This window comes from Vipera berus (genome assembly GCF_964194415.1).
Source record: "Vipera berus genome assembly, chromosome: 1".
Classification (NCBI taxonomy): Eukaryota; Metazoa; Chordata; class Lepidosauria; order Squamata; family Viperidae; genus Vipera; species Vipera berus.
This window is the reverse complement of record NC_138202.1, coordinates 275759025-275777129: the sequence shown is the minus strand read 5'-3', so window position 1 is coordinate 275777129 and position 18105 is coordinate 275759025. Positions and strand designations below refer to the sequence as shown.

The following is an 18105-nucleotide window of genomic DNA, read 5'->3' as shown; positions in this document are numbered from 1 at the left end:
ACAGCCCCTTAAATAATAATTGGGAAATAGAAAGATTAAGAAGCTTAAGCAGTTGACTGGCATGTTGCGGTGATTCCTTCCTTTTGAAAGAATCTTTTCAAATTCATCCCTAGTTTCTTTCGCCTGGGCTTCTCCATTCAAGGAAAATTCTAAACAAGCTAGCGAGAGGGCATAAATTATCTCCCATGATTCTATTTCTTGCAATTATCACTTGGGGGGTGGGAAATGACTTCCCAGGAGAGAATAAGAAATACCTCTCCATAGAGACTTTCACCTGCTGGTCTGTAAACACCAGAGCTCTTGTTTCCTCAGGAGCTCTTGATACTGAGCCTTTCTTGAAATTATTCTGTAAATGTTTACTGACCGAATTAGAAATCCAAATTACTTTATACACATCACGTAATCTGCTCCCATGGGGATTAAACAAGCTGAGTTCTCAATAATGCATCAGAAATAAATGGTTATTAAAACTAATCTTCTCTAAATTTGGGAGGTAACTAATCTAAATTCATACATGAAGTTTGTTTAAATTGCTAATATAAAAGGGAGTGATAAAATTAATTGTTCCAAATGATTATAGTTTGAGATTTATTTATTTATTTAGATTTATATACCGCCCTTTCCCGAAGGACTCAGGGCGGTTTACAGGGCATTTAAAAGAAAATCAATACAAACGTTAAAACAAATTAAAAAAGATTAAATAAAACCCTGAGAAAAATAAAAAACCCAGTTAAAATTAAAATTAAAAAATTCTCAGCCTGGGCCAGAGAGCTCGAAGAGCCAGGTCTTCAGGTCCCGGCGGAATGAACGGAGGTCGGGGGCAGTCCTAAGCTCCGCAGGCAGCTGCGGAGATTGCCTAGCACAGACTTACAGATAACAAGTATATAAACCAGTTTTAATCTTCACATTTAGGTTAAATACACTGCACTCTTATCACACTTTCTCTGAAGTAAATAGGTCCTGAACTGCACAATTTGCTTAAGTCCATCAGACTTTTTGCAAGAGGCAAAGAAAAAGCCTTGACGTTGGAAGAACTATGCAGAAAAAAAACCTTGCATCCTAAGTTCTGTAAACTTCCGTTTCATACTAAACAGGATGAACAATGCAAGGCTCTCGTGTTATCCCTGAACTCAGCAACAGAGTTCCAAACAATTCCTATTTGATTTCCCTCAGATTTTCAGCAGGACATGAAAAAAAAGTGTCACCTTAAAGATGTAAGGGTCTTCCTCATATCCTGGTAAGGATGCCCTGCTCCCACTCTTGAGACAGGAGGAAAGTAGAAAATGGTTGTAGTTCTTTTGCCAGACCTGGAAAACATGCTCAGCAAACTTGCTGCCCTCACGTGAAGACCATTGGTTTCTGCAGCAGCTGTTGGGAAAGTGGGTAGAAAAGGGGACAGTTAAATCTAGTAGTAGTAGTAGTAGTAGTGCTGACCTTGTGAAATATCTTCCATGAGGTCGGTAGTCATAAAAAGGAAAGAAAATATTGACTGCTGGACAAGGCTGTCTTCTCTGATAGTGTTGTGATTCAGGGTCAGCCTGTGGGTTCGGCATTTGGGTCGAACGACTCAGAGGAGGAGGGGGGTGTTGGAGAGGTTGCTGAGGGGGTTGGAGAGCTTGCTGATGAGAGCCCTCAGCCAGGCCCCTCCCACCTGGTCACGACGCAGACCCAGCTGTGTGAGCCTGACAGCGTGGATGAAGATGACCCACAGCTGGCCCTGTTCAAGGACGCCCGACGCAGGAGGCAGTCAATCAGGAGTAAACAGAGGAAGGCAATGGGGCACCTCGGAAGGAGGCAGAGAGAAGCCACGCCCTGAACTGTATAAAAGGGGAATGCGTGGGAGGGCTGGTTTGCTGAAGGCAACTGTTTGAATAGTTCCTGTTTCATGGTTCGTGTTTGCTCTCTTTGCTCTGTTTATGTTTTTATGTTAATAAATTTGGCAGGCTTAGTTCCAGCCTCTTGCCTTCTTGTAAAAGGGGTTGTCCCTGCCTTATCTGCAGGGCCGGTAGCAGGCTGGTACAGAACAGATAGATGGGGAAGAAAAGCTCACAGAGCTTCATTGTTGGATGAGAGGAGGCAGGCCTGTGGCAGGCCTAGTAAAGCCATGTAGGTGCTTGATCTTCATTATGCTCTGTTCCCTGCAAATCAGAATGTTTGCAGAAAGGAAGGCATGTTCCATTCAGTTGGAAAGCACTAGTTCCCTAACAGATCGGTCTGATCCAGCTTCCTAACCAGAAGAAGTAGAAGCTCCAATGTGAGAACATGTCCTCAATAACAGGTAAGCTGACCACTCTGGAACCCTGCAGGCGAGAGCTTAATTTACACAAACACTTTTGTGAGTGCCAGTACACTTTATCAGACACACAGAATAGAGAACTGAGAAATAAACTATCATTGAGAGGGGTGGAGAAGCACAAGATCAGCCCTTGGAGACCACTGAAGACCATTAGGAAACTTCAACTTCAGAATGGGGCTGTGCAAGTAGTAATTGGTGCTAGATATATGGTACAGGTAACACAACTCCTGCATGAGATGCACTGGTTACCAGTGGGTTGCCAAGTGCAATTCAGAGTGCTGGTGGTCACCTACAAAGCCCTATGTGGCTGGGGACCAGGATACCCGAGGGATCACCTTTTTTCCAGTTTCTACCCTCCAACGAGATCAAATAGGATGAGCATTCTGTCAGCCACAGAACGTCTGCTGGGGGGGGGACTAGAAGACAAACTTTTTCTGCAGCAGCCCCTGCGCTGTGGATTATTAGAATAGCCCCAACCATGTTAGACTTCTGTAAAGCTTTAAAGGGCTGGCTATGCTCCCATGGGCCAAGGGTCCCGCCTCCTGGCTATATTGTTAATAGGCCAAATGTCTTACTTCGTATGTACTTGAATTAGACATTTTAATGTTTTTGTTTTAACTGTTTTTATTGATTTAAAACGTTTTTTCAGATTTTAATTGTACTATATGATTTTGAATTGTGAGCTGTCCAGAGTCATTTACTGAGATGGGTGGCTATGGAAATCAAAGAAATACATCTCTAACAAGGATTAAAAATGTAAGAGCACATGAAGTTTCCCTTCCCTCCAGTTTTAAAGCCTTGTAACAGAGACCACATATTTTAAATTTATTCCTCTACTTGTGTCACTGTTTCAGTTTGATTTAGAAAAGGTTATTTTAAGGACAGCTGTAACATTTCTCTGTGGTTGTACTTGGGAGAGATTTAAAGACAACTCCATATGCCTTTGACCTCTTGAGGTCACCGAGTAATTTAATTAGGCAGTCCACTGTACCAGCTGTTTCTCAATACGGAGATGATCATAACTTACTAATTAAAAGATATTTTTATGTCTCTGGCACCAATGCAGACTTCCCACGGCTTTCGTAGAACCAACAAAAGTTGAAACATCCATGATAAGATTATCACAACCACTACAACAATATGAAAATGAAAACCATGCCATATAAGCCCAGATAAGATCTCTAAAAGTAGAGTTGGCAGAAGCAGTCCCATCAGCGAGTTCTCTGAAAGTGTTTCTGAAAAACCAGCAATCAGGGATGCCTACGTGCAATTGTGGAAAAGTCTAATTCAAGCTCTAGTCCAGGGGTAGGCAACCTCGGCTCTTTTATGACTCATGGACTTCAACTCCCAGAATTCCTGAGCCAGCCAAGCTGGCTCAGGAATTCTGGGAATTGAAGTCCATGAGTCATAAAAGAGCCGAGGTTGCCTACCCCTGCTCTAGTCCAAAAGTCCCCACGCCACGTAGCTTCAGCATTTATCCCGGTACGATCCCTTCCGACCCCGGCTAAAGCCAGCGCATTTCCAATTATTGCCGAGCTAACCATAGGAGGATAGTCAAGCTTCGGCTATTTCCGGCCTTAGCCGCAGTGCTTCGAGCCGGGATTACGAGCGTAAACGAGGACCAATTAGCCCGACTCTTAGCTGGTTTTTTTTACTGGATTTTTAAATGAATTGGAATAATAAAGCGATGGTGATGACGCCAAACATTATACTTCATGTTCACAAGCGAGCAAATCATCACCTTAAGAAGGGGCCAATGCTCCCTCTTTTGTGGTAGAAAAGTGCCCCGCATAGAAACGCGAACTAGAACCTGAACTAACTCTTGCCCTTATCTATTTTGCATTTGTTGGCATTTATCAGAGAGAGGGGAGGAAAGAGCGGCCACTTCCGGAAGGCATTGCTCTAGCGACGGGGACGGGAAGCGGAATCTTGGCTCTGAGTTGACCCCCGGCATGTGGTGGTGCTTCGGCCGGAGTCGGCCGGCCTGGCGGAAGTTCGCCGTTTCTTTTCCCTGGGTGTCCGCCGCCCGGTCGCGATGCCGCGGGCAAGCCCTGCCGCGACGCTGGCTCAGCAGCCAGCCGGACTTGCGCGAGTTGTTCGCGAGACCGGCGCTTCAGCGCTTCCTGGACCAGCATTCCCGGCCAGAAGAGCAACCTGGCGGCTTCCGCTCGGCATTGGCAGAGCGGATTCGCCTCTTGAGAGACAAGGAAGAGGAGCTGCGTGAGACGGAGCGCTTGGCCCGAGAAGGTGAGACGTCTCCACCTGACGGACTGCCGCCTGATGGCGAATTGGAAGAGGACTGTGCGCGCTAGGTGACAGCACCCAGCCCGCCTTGCAGAGACGCGTGTAAAGTGCTGGGCTTAATACTTTTCAAGTCCACTCAGTGTTAATTGTTCACGTGCTATCAAGTTGGTGCCGTTTCAGTCCCCACATAAAAAGATTTTCTCCCTGAGGATCTGTCCTTAACCTGATCTCCATATTTCATCTTTCACTGCAGGGGCTGGAAATAGGGTCCTAAGTCACTTTTTTCAATGCCGTTGTAACTTTGAACTGGCACTAAATGAGTCGAGGACTAGCTGTATACCTACCATACTTGTGGTTGATATCTGGGTGGGGGAAGAGTTAGAAATTCTGAATAGCCAAGAAAGCGGAAAGGAATTAGCCTTGGTGGAGCAGTGGGCTAATGCCTCCTTAAGTAACACCAGCTGCCTGCAATTAGCACAGGTTCGCATCCCACCAGGCTCAAGGTTGACTCAGCCTTCCATCCTTCCGAGGTAAGTAAAATGAGGACCCAGATTGTTGGGGGCAATTAAGCTGACTTTGTAATAATGCCGCTTGGGGTGTGTGTGAAAGCCCTAATAAGCAGGCATATACATAGAATGAAGGCTACTGCTAAGCTTGTAAGCCGCCCTGAGTCTTCGGAGAAGGGCGGGATATAAATGGAATTAAAATAAAAAAAATTGTGAGCCAGAGAGAAAAGATTAATAGTATTATGATAATAGTGTGCTGTCTTATTCTAGATGAAAACGAAGATTTGCGGAAGCTTGCAGAAAGGGAAGTTATTTCCTGTCAGGAAGAGATAGAAGAACTGAGACATCAGGTACATCACTCATTGAAGCATGATATTTAAGACTAACTTGATAAGAGATTGTCAAATGTTATTATTTAGCAGTCTTCCTCTGCTGCCCCACTTCATTTCATGCCCCCCCCCATACTGCTAATTTCGGTTATTTTCAGGATTTAATTTCCGGGGGGGGGGAAATCCCATGAATCTGGATTTTTGTGTGTGTTATGAATAGAAGAGAATATGTATGGTTTAAGAGTGAACTATTGACTTCTTGATGCTTTCTGAGCTTAGTTGGTTTCTTGAAGATGTTTCATTACCAGGCTTCATTACAGTTTCAATGAGTTGGTAGCTATTTGATATTGAAACTTATGTATACTTGGCTGATCTAAATCAATTCGTCAACTAACTAAGCAACTGTACCATAGGTGTATCTGTTGGATTTAAGGAAAAAGTATTGAACATTTGTAATACATTACATAATTTTTAAAATATAGGTACTGGTACTTTTTTTTATTTCAGCCCATTGCAGGAAGCATTCCTTGCTGAGGGAAATTTTACTTAAATAAAAAAGGCATTTTTTATGTATTTCAGATAGTATCACTTTTGATTCCTTCAGAGAAAACTGACAAAAATGATCTTGTCATAGAGGTGACTGCTGGAGTTGGAGGGCTGGAAGCAATGTTGTTCACTGCTGAGATGTTTGATATGTATGCACAGTATGCAGCATATAAAAATTGGACTTTTGATATTCTGACATATGCTTCCAGTGTTATAGGCAAGTAATCTTTTGAAATTCTGGCATGTACTTCCACTATTAAGAGCAAGTTGTCTTGGATTAACAAAAGAAATTCCTTAACTCTGTAGTACAGATAAGTCAAACCCGCGACGTCGCGCAATGTATCGGAGCTTTTTCTCCATTGCTGGCAATGGGGTGGGCACGGTTTCCTGATGACACGTCTGGCCCGCAGGCCGGCAGTTTGACACCCCTGCTATAGTATGAAACAGAGAGTGAAGATTCCTATTTTCAGTATTATTTCAGGGGTGGGCAATCTTGTTATTTCAGTGTAGCTGTTTTAGAGACACTTAAGAGTATCTCGAAAGACACTCAAGACACTCACTTAAGAATGAGTGCTAGAGGTATATCATGCAGTGGCATATATTTTAATTTGATGTTGCCTTTCTCTGGGTAGCTCATAATATAAGCACACACACAACACAATAAATAAAAATACAATAAGGAAAATAAACAAAATGGCAAATCCAAATGCACCCTACCACAAGACTTGGGTAAACAGTGCTTGTATTTCTTCTCTTTGTCAGTGAATGAGCCCCTACCATTTGCCATGTTTAATTATCCAGCTATCTTTCTGCTAACCTTTATTGATTGCTGATAAATGGAATTATTCCTAATGTAGTAACATCAATGTTATCAATGCTAATACATCAATATTTTGTCTTTAAACATACACTAGGACTTGTTCATTTTCTAATCTGTGTGTTTTGTTTGCAGTTTACAGTTCCAAGAAAAAGTATGTGAACCCTTTGGGATTACGTGGAGTTTTGCATGAATTGGCCATAAAATGCGCTGTAAACATCATGTAAGTCACAACAATAGAAAAACACAGTCTGCTTAAAATAATACTACACAAACATTAGCTGTTGTCATGTTTTAATTGAACATAACATGTAAACATTCACAGTGCAGGGTGGAAAAAGTATGTGAACCCCTAGCCTAATGACTTCTCCAAGAGCTAATTGGAGCCAGGAGTGAGCCAACCTTGACTCCAATCAGTGTGATGATATTGGATGCGTTGCTGACAGCTGTCCTGCCCTTTAAAAACACACACCTGTTTTGGGTTTACTGGTCTCAAGAAGCACTGTCTGATGTGAACCATGCCTCGCAGAAAAGAGCTCTCAGAAGACCTACGATCAAGAATTGTTGACTTGCATGAAGCTGGAAAGGGTTACAAAAGTATCTCCAAAAGCCTTGATGTTCATGTGTCCACGGTAAGACAGACTGTCTACAAATGGAGAAAGTTTAGCAGTGTTGCTACTCTCCCTAGGGGTGGTCCTCCTGTAAAAATGACTGCAAGAGCACAGTGCATAATGCTTAATGAGGTAAAGAAGAATCCTAGAGTGTCAGCTAAAGACCTACAGAAATCTCTGGCATATGCTAACATTTTTGTTGACACATCTACAATAAGGAAAACATTAAACAAGAATGGAGTACATGGGAGGACACCACGGAGGAAGCCATTGCTGTCCAAAAAAAATATTGCAGCACATTTGAAGTTTGCAAAAGAGCACCTGGATGTTCCACAGCACTACTGGCAAAATATACTGTGGACAGATTAAACCAAAATTGAGTTGTTTGGGAAAAACACACAACACTATGTGTGGAGAAAAAAAGGCACAGCACACCAACATCAAAACCTCACCCCCCACTGTAAAACATGGCGGAGGGAGCATCATGGTTTGGGGCTGCTTTGCTGCCTCAGGGCCTGGACAGATTGTTGTCAATGATGGGAAAATGAATTCCAGAGTTTATCAGGACATTTTGCAGGAAAACGTACGACCATCTGTCCGCCAACTGAAGCTCCGCAGAGGATGGGTGATGCAACAGCACAATGACCCAAAGCATACAAGTAATTCAACAAAACAATGGCTTCAACAGAACAGAATACGCCTTCTGGAGTGGCCCAGTCAGAGTCCTGACTTCAACCCGATTGAAATGCTATGGCATGACCTTAAGAGAGCGATTCACACCAGACAGCCCAAGAATATTGCTACACTGAAACAGTTTTGTGAAGAGGAATGGTCCAAAATTACTCCAGATCGTTGTGCAGGTCTGATCTGCAACTACAGGAAACGTTTGGTTGAGGTTATTGCTGCCAAAGGAGGGTCAACCAGTTATTAAGTCCAAAGGTTCACATACTTTTTCCACCCTGCACTGTGAATGTTTCCATCTTATGTTCAATTAAAACATGACAACAGCTAATGTTTGTGTAGTATTATTTTAAGCAGACTGTGTTTTTCTATTGTTGTGACTTACATGACGCTTAGAGCGCATTTTATGGCCAATTCATGCAAAACTCCACGTTCACATACTTTTTCTTGCAACTGTATATTAAGGTAGAAATATAATATTTCATAAAAAGGAGGTTTAACAAGGCTAAGCAGAATTATTTACTGAAAAAAGGATTAATTGGATATGTTGTTTATTACTCAATGTTTTTTGTTCTTTTAATCGTTTTTATATTTTAATTATATTGCTTTTTTCTGCAAGTGTCTGACTGATTTAGGATGTTTCAATATAAATGTCATCTTTGATGCGAAACATATTTTTTCCTCAATCCTCCATCTAGGGCAGGGGTAGGCAACCTTGTCTCTTTTATGACTCATGGACTTCAACTCCCAGAATTCCTGAGCCAGCCATGCTGAGGGGAAGGGGAGAGGTTTCCAAGCTGAGCCATGCTGGCTCAGGAATTCTGGGAGTTGAAGTCCACGAGTCATAAAAGAGCCAAGGTTGCCTACCCCTGATCTAGGGCATTGTATGTCAGAAGGCAGGAAAATGGGGGACATGTAAATGGGATACATAACCTACATGAAAGTACAACTATTCTTTCTTCATGAATGCCTACATCTGCATGCCCTGCCCACCAGTGTAAGATATAGACCTTGAACAAACTGCAACTGGGTAGATCATAGCTCAACAACAGATACTCATGAACACACACGATAGGTAGACACAGACAGACACTCTTTTGTGCTTCTGAATAATGCTTTTAAATAACCTTTTTCTGGAGACATACTTTTGTGATTGCTTTTACTGTTTTTTTTTTAAATAAGGTGGTTTAAGACATGCATCTGCCAGTATAAAAGGCCTTGAAGCATATGGACAATTGAAGTTTGAAGGAGGAGTACATCGTGTTCAGCGCGTGCCAAAGACTGAGAAGCAAGGCCGCATTCATACCAGCACAATGACTGTAGCAATATTACCACAACCGAGTGAGGTATGCGGTTACTATAAGTATTTGGCCCAATCATTCTGCATTCAGATAAGAGGATTCCATTCAATTACACTTTTTTTCCTACTTATTTGGAACATGAAGACTAAATTAGCATTAATAAAGTCATCAGATCTTACAGCATAAATAATTTATAACGTTTGTTGAGTTTGGGACAATTTGTAAATTGCCGTTAGAGAATGAGTGAAGTGTTTCTTTCCTGTTCCAGATAACTCTGACAATTAATCCTAAAGACTTATGTATTGAGACTAAAAGAGCCAGTGGAGCTGGTGGCCAGCATGTGAATACTACTGATAGTGCTGTGCGGATTGTCCATATTCCCTCAGGTATTAGACCATGACTTTCAAATGAGTTCCTTGTTGTTGTTGTTTTGAAATATGCTCCCATGTTTTATATGATGATGCTCAGTAACAAGATACACGCTTCATAGAAAATCTTAGCCATCAGTGTTGTCTACCATTTGGAGTGATGAAGTTATTGAATATAGGACATTCATTACTGCAGCATAAGATCAGGAAGCTAACCAACCAAGATAAGCTCTGGTGAATACTTATTCTGAAGATGTGGAAGGACATGGCCCGGAGTCTGTTTCAGTGTTCCAGTTAAGAGAGAAATACTAGAGAGAGAAATACTAGAGAGAAAAAAATCTATGAAAAATGTTCTTGCTTTGGAAAGGATGAGATAATATATAATATTAGAGAGTGCTAATTTGAACACAAACTGTACATATGCTATGTAAAATGAGATTGTACGTTGCTAACAGCGCAGTCCAGTACATCTTTATGCAGGAATGTGTGTGTATATTCTCTCTTCTCATTTATAAGGCAGACAGACTTTTATTTGCAGCCTTCCATCAATAATCTCCAACTTTCTCTTTACTTGTACCTATAATAGTGTATTCATTTTCTTAGAACTAACAACGTATCATAGATTATATTTTCCAGTGCATTCAAACTTCTTACAAAAAAGCCATAGAAAAGATCCTTGGCTTCTGGTGGAATATATAGCACATATATAAAAATATATAATAAAATTTGTCATCCTAGTCAATGCCTGTTCTGATTTTGCTACAGCTTCAATAGGCTATTTGTTTTGAAATACTGGCATCCTGTTCTTAACTTTTAAAAACTACTATAATAATTCAGTTGTATCATTTAACTAAAAATTGCAAAGTAGTCTTCTTTACTTGTTATAACTTAACATACAAAATACATTCTTGTTCTTGACATGCTTCACATTTTGGGGAGGCCTAACTTCTACATTTCCTTTGTTGTAGGTGTAGTATCTGAATGTCAACAAGAAAGATCTCAAATTAGAAATAAAGAAAAAGCTATGGAGCTTCTTCATGCTAAATTATATAGCATCAAACTTGAAGAACAAACAGCAAAGATACATACTGCAAGAAAGATTCAGGTAAAATATACTGCATTGTCTTTTGGATCTAAGGATGTTCTGCTGTAATAACGATAGTTGAATTTGCAGCTGAGGTTTGAGATGGAGTTAAAAGACTGGCTAGCTTGGAGTCCTTGCAGAAGAGGAAGCAATGGAATCTTGACTCCCCCCCCCAAAAAAAACCAACCCTTGAAGCGCTTATCTGGTTGTTCTCAAGAGAGTGCAGTTAGTCTAGTGAGATTCTTGTAAATAGGTGAGTAGCAATAAAGAAACATCTCAGATCAGCTCATGGTATCATTCTGCTTCCTTGCACCTGACAATACCTGAAGGCAAATCAGTAGTGCACTGATGCACACTGTTTCACTCAAGCCTCAGCTACAAAGAAAAACCAGAACTGGACAGAGAAATTCTTTTGGTAACATCATAAACCGTTTAGACTACTGCAACGCTCTCTACATGGGGCTGCCCTTGAGGACCACTCAGAGGCTTCAGCTGGTGCAGAATGCGGCCACGCGAGTTGTGATGGGGGTTTCCCGATACTCCCATGTAACACCTCTACTCCGCGAGCTGCATTGGCTTCCGGTTGCCCTCCGGGTGAGATTCAAGGTGCTGGTAATGACCTATAAAGCCCTAAATGGCTTGGGTCCGGGATATCTGAGGGAACACCTGCTGCCGGCATCAAGCTCCCTTCGTCCAGTGCGCTCCCACAGGGAGGGACTTCTCAGGGTGCCGCCGGTAAAAGATTGCCGGCGGGTAACACCCAGGGGGAGGGCCTTCTCAGTGGGTGCGCCTGCCCTCTGGAACCAGCTGCCCGTGGAGCTGAGGACTGCCCCCGACCTCCGTTCATTCCTGAAGACCTGGCTCTTCAAGCTCTCTGGCCCAGGCTGAGAATTTTAATTTTAATTTTAATTGGGGGTTTTTACTTTTTCAGGGACTGTTGTAATTATTTTTAATTGTTTTTAACTTTTGTATTTCTTGTTTTAAATACCCTGTAAACCGCCCTGAGTCCTGCGGGAAAGGGCGGTATATAAATCCAAATAAATGAATGAATGAATGAATGAATGAATGAATGAATGAATGAATGAATGATAATACTATCCATAATTTATTTGCTGTACCTGGTCATAGAGAACATCAGTGAGCATGATCTGAAAAGCAGACATCCACAGACTGCTTTGTTGTGGTGTTGGCTATATTTTGTGGTGTTGGCTAAATCAGCTCATATTGAAAAGACATGGATTGTAATTTAGATAGATGTGGTTGAAACACAAGTGATGCACAATGAACCCTGAAATGTTAATTTGCATTGGTGGGTGGGTGGGAGGGAAGGAAAGAAAGAAAGAAAGAATTGAATTGATTAAATTTATATGCCGCCCTTCTCCCTAAGGACTCAGGGCGGCTCACAACAATAAAAAGTTAAAAACATAAAATACAAAATTTAAAAAAGAATTAAACAATGAAGTAAATACATAACAATAGACCCAATAAAACCAAATTTAAAACTACAGTCAGTCCAGGCCCGATTGTTGGAACATCCATGTCTTCAGGTCACGGCAGAAGGACCGAAGGTCAGGGGCCATCCTCAGCTCCGGGGGCAGTTCATTCCAGAGGGTCGGTGCGCCCACAGAGATGGCTCTCCCCCTGGGGGATGCCAGCCGGCATTGCTTAGCTGATGGCACCCTGAGGAGGCTGACTCTCTGGGAGCGAACCGGGCGATGGGAGGTTGATAATGGCAGCAGGTGGTCTTGCAAGTACCCTGGGCCTAAGCCATGTAGGGCTTTAAAAGTGATTACCAGCACCTTGAATCGCACCCGGTGGACAACCGGAAGCCAGTGCAGCTCGCGCAGGAGTGGTGTAACATGGGAGTATCGAGAAACTCCCATAAGCACCTGCGCAGCCGCATTTTGCAACAGCTGAAGCCTCCGGGTGCACTTCAAGGGCAGCCCCATGTAGAGAGCATTGCAGTAATCCAGGCGAGAAGTGACAAGGGCGTGGGTGACCGTGCATAGGGCATCTCGGTCCAAAAAGGGGCACAACTGGCGCACCAGGCGAACCTGTGCGAAGGCCCCCCTGGTCACAGCAGTTAGATGATCCTCCAAGTTAAGCCGTGAATCCAGGAGGACACCCAAGTTGCGAGCACTTTCAGAGGGGGGCAATACCTCCCCCCCATCAAAAGAGGTGGAACATGTTGGACAATACAAGATGCCGGTATCCACAGCCACTCGGTCTTGGAGGGGTTCAGCCTGAGCCTGTTCCTTCCCATCCAGACCTACACCGCCTGGAAAGGAAGGAAGGAAGGAAGGAAGGAAGGAAGGAAGGAAGGAAGGAAGGAAGGAAGGAAGGAAGGAAGGATTGTGTAGAACAGCATTCTACCAAATTGGTGCCCTCCATATATTGTCTTTGAAAATTCCTAGCCAACTAGCTGGCTAATCATGAAAATTATGAGGGAATTTGGGATAGGTCAATTATTTAAACTGTTTAATCTCTATTTCTTTACATTTCTTCTCCTATCCACTTTATTCAAAATTTCTCCCTGACTGAGAAAAAGCATATTTAAAGGGAGATATGTAAAAGAGGTGTTATGCATACCTCTTACAATAATTGCCTTTTATGAGTAAATGTAACAAAAGTTCACTAACTCCTCCAAATTTCCTGCCCTTGAGCAATTTAGACTGGAAGCTCTTCAGCTCTTGTGTGGTTTTTGTTTATATTGACTGTATATTGATGCTTTACTTTTTTCATGGATACACACACACACACACACACACACATTCACATTTTGTTGGATTGGGGACGTTTCCTAAATACTAAACTATTAGGATGTGTAAAAACCTTACTGATTTTTTTCCCCTGTTTAGATTGGGACTAAAGGAAGATCAGAGAAAATCAGAACTTACAATTTTCCCCAGGATCGGGTTACTGACCATAGAATAGGCAAGTCAGTACATCACATCGAAAGATTCATGCTGGGGGAAGAACTGTTAGATGAAATGATACAGTCATTAAGAGAATACAGTGAATATGAAGTACTAATGGAAGTTATTTCAGAAAACGATGCAAGCAGACCAAAATGATCTTCATCACATCCTAGACCATAGGTATGAAAGTGCTTTCCAAATTAATTCGCTGCATATCTGTTTGCTTGCACAGAATTGATTTACAATCGCATACATACTATTATGTCAATTTATTTTGGTACTGCTCAACACCCAAACATATATTGATTACCTCTAATAGGTTGAATGCACCTTACCCCGTGTCCTGGGAGAAAAGCCAGGTATTTAAAGCCTTCCTAAATGCCATCATGATACAAGCTGTCCATAGCTTAGGGCACAGGTCGGCAACCTGCGGCTCCGGAGCCGCATGCGGCTCTTTGAGCCGTCTCTTGCGGCTCCCAGCCGCCCGGTGCGCGCGCACCTCTTCCAACGGGCAGTGGTGCGCGCACACCTCTCCAAATGGAGAGTGGCACCGCCCGTTTGGAGAGGTGCACGCGCACCTCCCCAAATGGGCGGAGGTGCGCGCGCACCTCCCCAAACCTTTGGAGAGGTGCACGCGTACCTCCGCGCGAATGGGCAGCGGTGCCGCTCTTTGAGGAAGCTGCCGCGGCCCGTCTGTGAAGCTGCCGAAAGCGGCAGCTTAGCAGACAGGCCGCGGCAGCTTCCTCAAAGAGCGGCGCCCCTGCCCATTCCGAGAGGTGCGCGCGCATCTCTCCGAACGACCGGAGGTGCGCGCGTACCTCCGCGCGAATGGGCAGCGGTGCCGCTCTTTCAGGAAGCTGCCGCGGCCCGTCTGTGAAGCTGCCGAAAGCGGCAGCTTAGCAGACAGGCCGCGGCAGCTTCCTCAAAGAGCGGCGCCCCTGCCCATTCCGAGAGGTGCGCGCGCATCTCTCCGAACGACCAGAGGTGCGCGCGTACCTCCGCGCGAATGGGCAGCGGTGCCGCTCTTTGAGGAAGCTGCCGCGGCCCGTCTGTGAAGCTGCCGAAAGCGGCAGCTTAGCAGACGGGCCGCGGCAGCTTCCTCAAAGAGCGGCGCCCCTGCCCATTCCGAGAGGTGCACGCGCACCTCTCCGAACGACCGGAGTTGCGCGCGCACCTCCCCAAACCTTTGGGGAGGTGCGCGCGTACCTCCGCGCGAACGGGCAGCGGTGCCGCTCTTTGAGGAAGCTGCCGCTGCCCCTTCTCTTTTTGAGGAAGCTGCCACGGCCCGTCTACGAAGCTGCCGAAAGCGGCAGCTTCGCAGACAGGCCGCGGCAGCTTCCTCAAAGAGCGGCACCGCTGCCCATTCGCGCGGAGGTACGCGCGCACCTCCGGTCGTTCGGAGAGGTGCGCGCGCACCTCTCGGAATGGGCAGGGGCGCCGCTCTTTGAGGAAGCTGCCACGGCCCGTCTGCAAAGCTGCCGAAAGCGGCAGCTTTGCAGACGGGCCGTCGCCGTCGGGCAACCGGGAACCGGTTCCATCTCATTTTTAAAAAAATGGCAGCCGCGTGCGTCCGCGCATGCGCAAAAAACCTTTTTGCGCATGCGCGTGCATGGACACGCACGCGGCTCCCTCTTTTTTTAATTTGTGATGGAACCGGTTCCCAGTGGCTCTTTTTCTTTTTTAGGTTGCCGACCCCTGGCTTAGGGGAACTTCATTCCACAGGACAGGTGCCACAACATGTTTCCTGGGTCCTGAAAAATAACACTGATCAAAGGGACCTGGAGCATGCCCACTTGTTGGCTCTCACTGGGCAGAAACCACAGGAAATAGGCAGTCCCTCAAATAACCAGGCCCCATGCCATGTAGGGTTTTATAGGTGATAAGTATTACTTTGAATTGCATCCAGAAGCATACTGGCAGCTGGTGCAACAAAAGGAAGTGTGCATGGCAAGGGTAAAAAGCATGCTGAAACTAAATGGCTAAGCTGTCATGTTTTCTAATTTGTTTTTGAAGGATTTTTATGTGTATATTAAATTTATATGCTGCGCAGCTTCCAGTGACTCTGAGTGGCATGAAAGCATACTGCTGTTGTAAAAAAAGCATTCATGCTTCAGATAGCAACTGTTAAAATATATTTATTTAACTTATACAGTTGCCTATCTCAATGAGTAACTATCGACTATAATTCTGGTGAACAGAATTATAATAGAATAAAAACAATAGTGAACATTATAAAAATTAAAAATGCAGGCAGCCAAGAAACGATGATCCAAATCACTAATACAACCAAGAAGCCATATTCTAAAAACTGAGTTATTATAACCTTCCATACTTGAATAGACAATGGTGAGAAATTGGAAAACTGAGAATATGCTGGTTTTCAAGTCCTCATTCAGTCAACAGAAGTGTTCATGTATTTAGTTTTATTTTTAGCCAACCCATTCTAAATGGCTCTGGGCAAATAACAGTCAGAAACATCAGCAAGCTCCAAATCTATCCTTCAAAAATAGTAAACTAAATATAGTATCAAAATTGTACAAAAAACGAACAAAAACCTTGTCTGCCAAATTAACATTTTCAAACACAGCATACCCACTTGTGCTTGATGGAAATAACCAGGTCTTTAAAATAACAAGGTCTTGACATAATTGTGTCATTTGCAATGTTGCATCAGTACATAAATGACAATGGTGGAAACTGATGGATATAAATGAATTATCCAGACTAGTTTGGGTACATCAGACATAGTTCAAAACATTACTTTTGTCCACTTTCAAATTTAGTCTATTACATCCGAAATCCTTTAAATAGGGACTGATAAATCAACATTTCTCAATATAAGAAAATGTACCGTATTTTTTGGACCATAAGATGCACCTGACCATAAGACGCACCCAGTTTTTAGAGCAGGCAAACAAAAGAAATTCTGAACCAAATAGTACCGGTATACTAAACCAGGGCTTTTCAACCTTTTCATCCATTGTACCACTTTTAGGACAAGGCAATGTCCGAGTACCACCAGTCGCCCAGCAAGGTGTCAAAAACTTGACCCCCCCCCCAAAAAAGGAAAAAAAATTGATAAAGTACAGGTAGTCCTCGACTTACAACAATTCACTTAGTGACTGTTCAAAGTTACGACGGCACTGAAAAAAGTGACTTATGACCATTTTTCACACTTATGACCGTTGCAGCATCCCCAGGGTCATGTGATTTACATTTGGATGCTTGGCAATCGATTCATATTTATGATGGTCACATTGTTCCAGAGTCATGTGATTGCCTTTTGCAACCTTCTGAGAAGCAAAGTTAGTGGGGAAACCAGATTCACTTAACAATCATGTTACTAATTTAATTCTCTCTCTCCTTCTCTTTCTCTCCCTCTCTCCCCCTCCCTCTTTTTTTCTCTCCTCTCTCCCTTTCTCTCCATCTCCCTCTTTCTCTCCCTATTTTTCTCTTTCCCTCTATCTTTCCCTTTCTCTCTCCCTCTATTTCCCTCCCTCCCTTTCTCCTCTCTCTCTCCCTCTCTTTCTCTCCCTCCCTCTCCCATTGTCCCTTCCTTCCTTCCTTCCTTCCCTCCCTCTTTGTCCTTCCCTCTGCATTAGAGCAGCACCCACAGAGGCGGCCCTGCGGCCCGGCTTTCTCTTGCGGAAAGCAAGCTGAAACGGAGCGAGGGAGATTGCCAGAAATGTGAATTGGCCGATCTCGCGCTCCTGCAAACTCCCTCGCTCGGTTTCAGCTTCCCTTGCTCCAAGAGAAAGCAGGCTGAAACGAGGCAGATTGCAGCAGAGCGAGATCAGCTGATTCGCATTCCTGGCAATCTCCCTCACTCCATTTCAGCCTGCTTTCTCTTGTAGCAAGGGAAACTGAAACCGAGCGAGGCAGATTGCAGGAGCATGAGATCGGCGTTTCTCAGCACGTGCCGATTTGTGCTCCTGGCAATCTCCCTTGCTTTTCACTTGCAGAGGTTGGGGCTGGCCATACGGATCACCTTCGGACCATAAGACGCACCCTCGTTTCCCCCCCACTTTGGGGGGAAAAAAGTGCGTTTTATGGTCCAAAAATACGGTAATTTCTATGTAAAAGCTAAAATGAATATTTTTCTTTATTCTATTGTATTTTTAGATTTGCAAGGTGTTCGGGATTTTCCAAATAAATTATTTCTTTTAATTAAGGATTACTCTTTGCTAATAATTATAGGTGGGATTCCTTATATTACATACAATAGTTTTTGTCAGCATTGCATCAAACATGGGAGAATCTAGGACTTAATGATCTAGCGGCTTTCTTTTCTTTTACCTTTTAAAAGTCTGTTCCTGAATTACAGCAACATTTTTCCAAATTCTTCAGGAAAAAAAAAGAATTCCCGAGTTCCCTTTCCATTTTAAAGGAAAGCTTTCTAAAATG

General features: G+C 43.6%; 1 protein-coding gene across 4 annotated transcripts; it reads left to right on the top strand.

Moving 5' to 3' along the window:
• Window positions 1–4248: 4248 nt before the first annotated feature.
• MTRF1L (mitochondrial translation release factor 1 like) lies at window positions 4249–17476 on the top strand (the record flags this gene model as incomplete). 4 transcript variants are annotated; one of them, XM_081313831.1, is made up of 8 exons in its annotated part: window positions 4249–4543; window positions 5317–5396; window positions 5955–6138; window positions 9213–9376; window positions 9600–9717; window positions 10668–10804; window positions 13642–13881; window positions 17318–17476. In XM_081313831.1, the coding sequence occupies 7 exons, from the start codon at window positions 4249–4251 to the stop codon at window positions 13855–13857; spliced, it is 1194 nt and encodes a 397-aa protein (XP_081169957.1). In that variant the 3' UTR covers window positions 13858–13881; window positions 17318–17476. The 4 variants fall into 4 exon arrangements, with proteins under 4 accessions (XP_081169957.1, XP_081169959.1, XP_081169958.1 ...); XM_081313833.1 differs by having other exon boundaries at window positions 17309–17476; XM_081313832.1 differs by having other exon boundaries at window positions 17304–17476.
• Window positions 17477–18105: the final 629 nt, after the last annotated feature.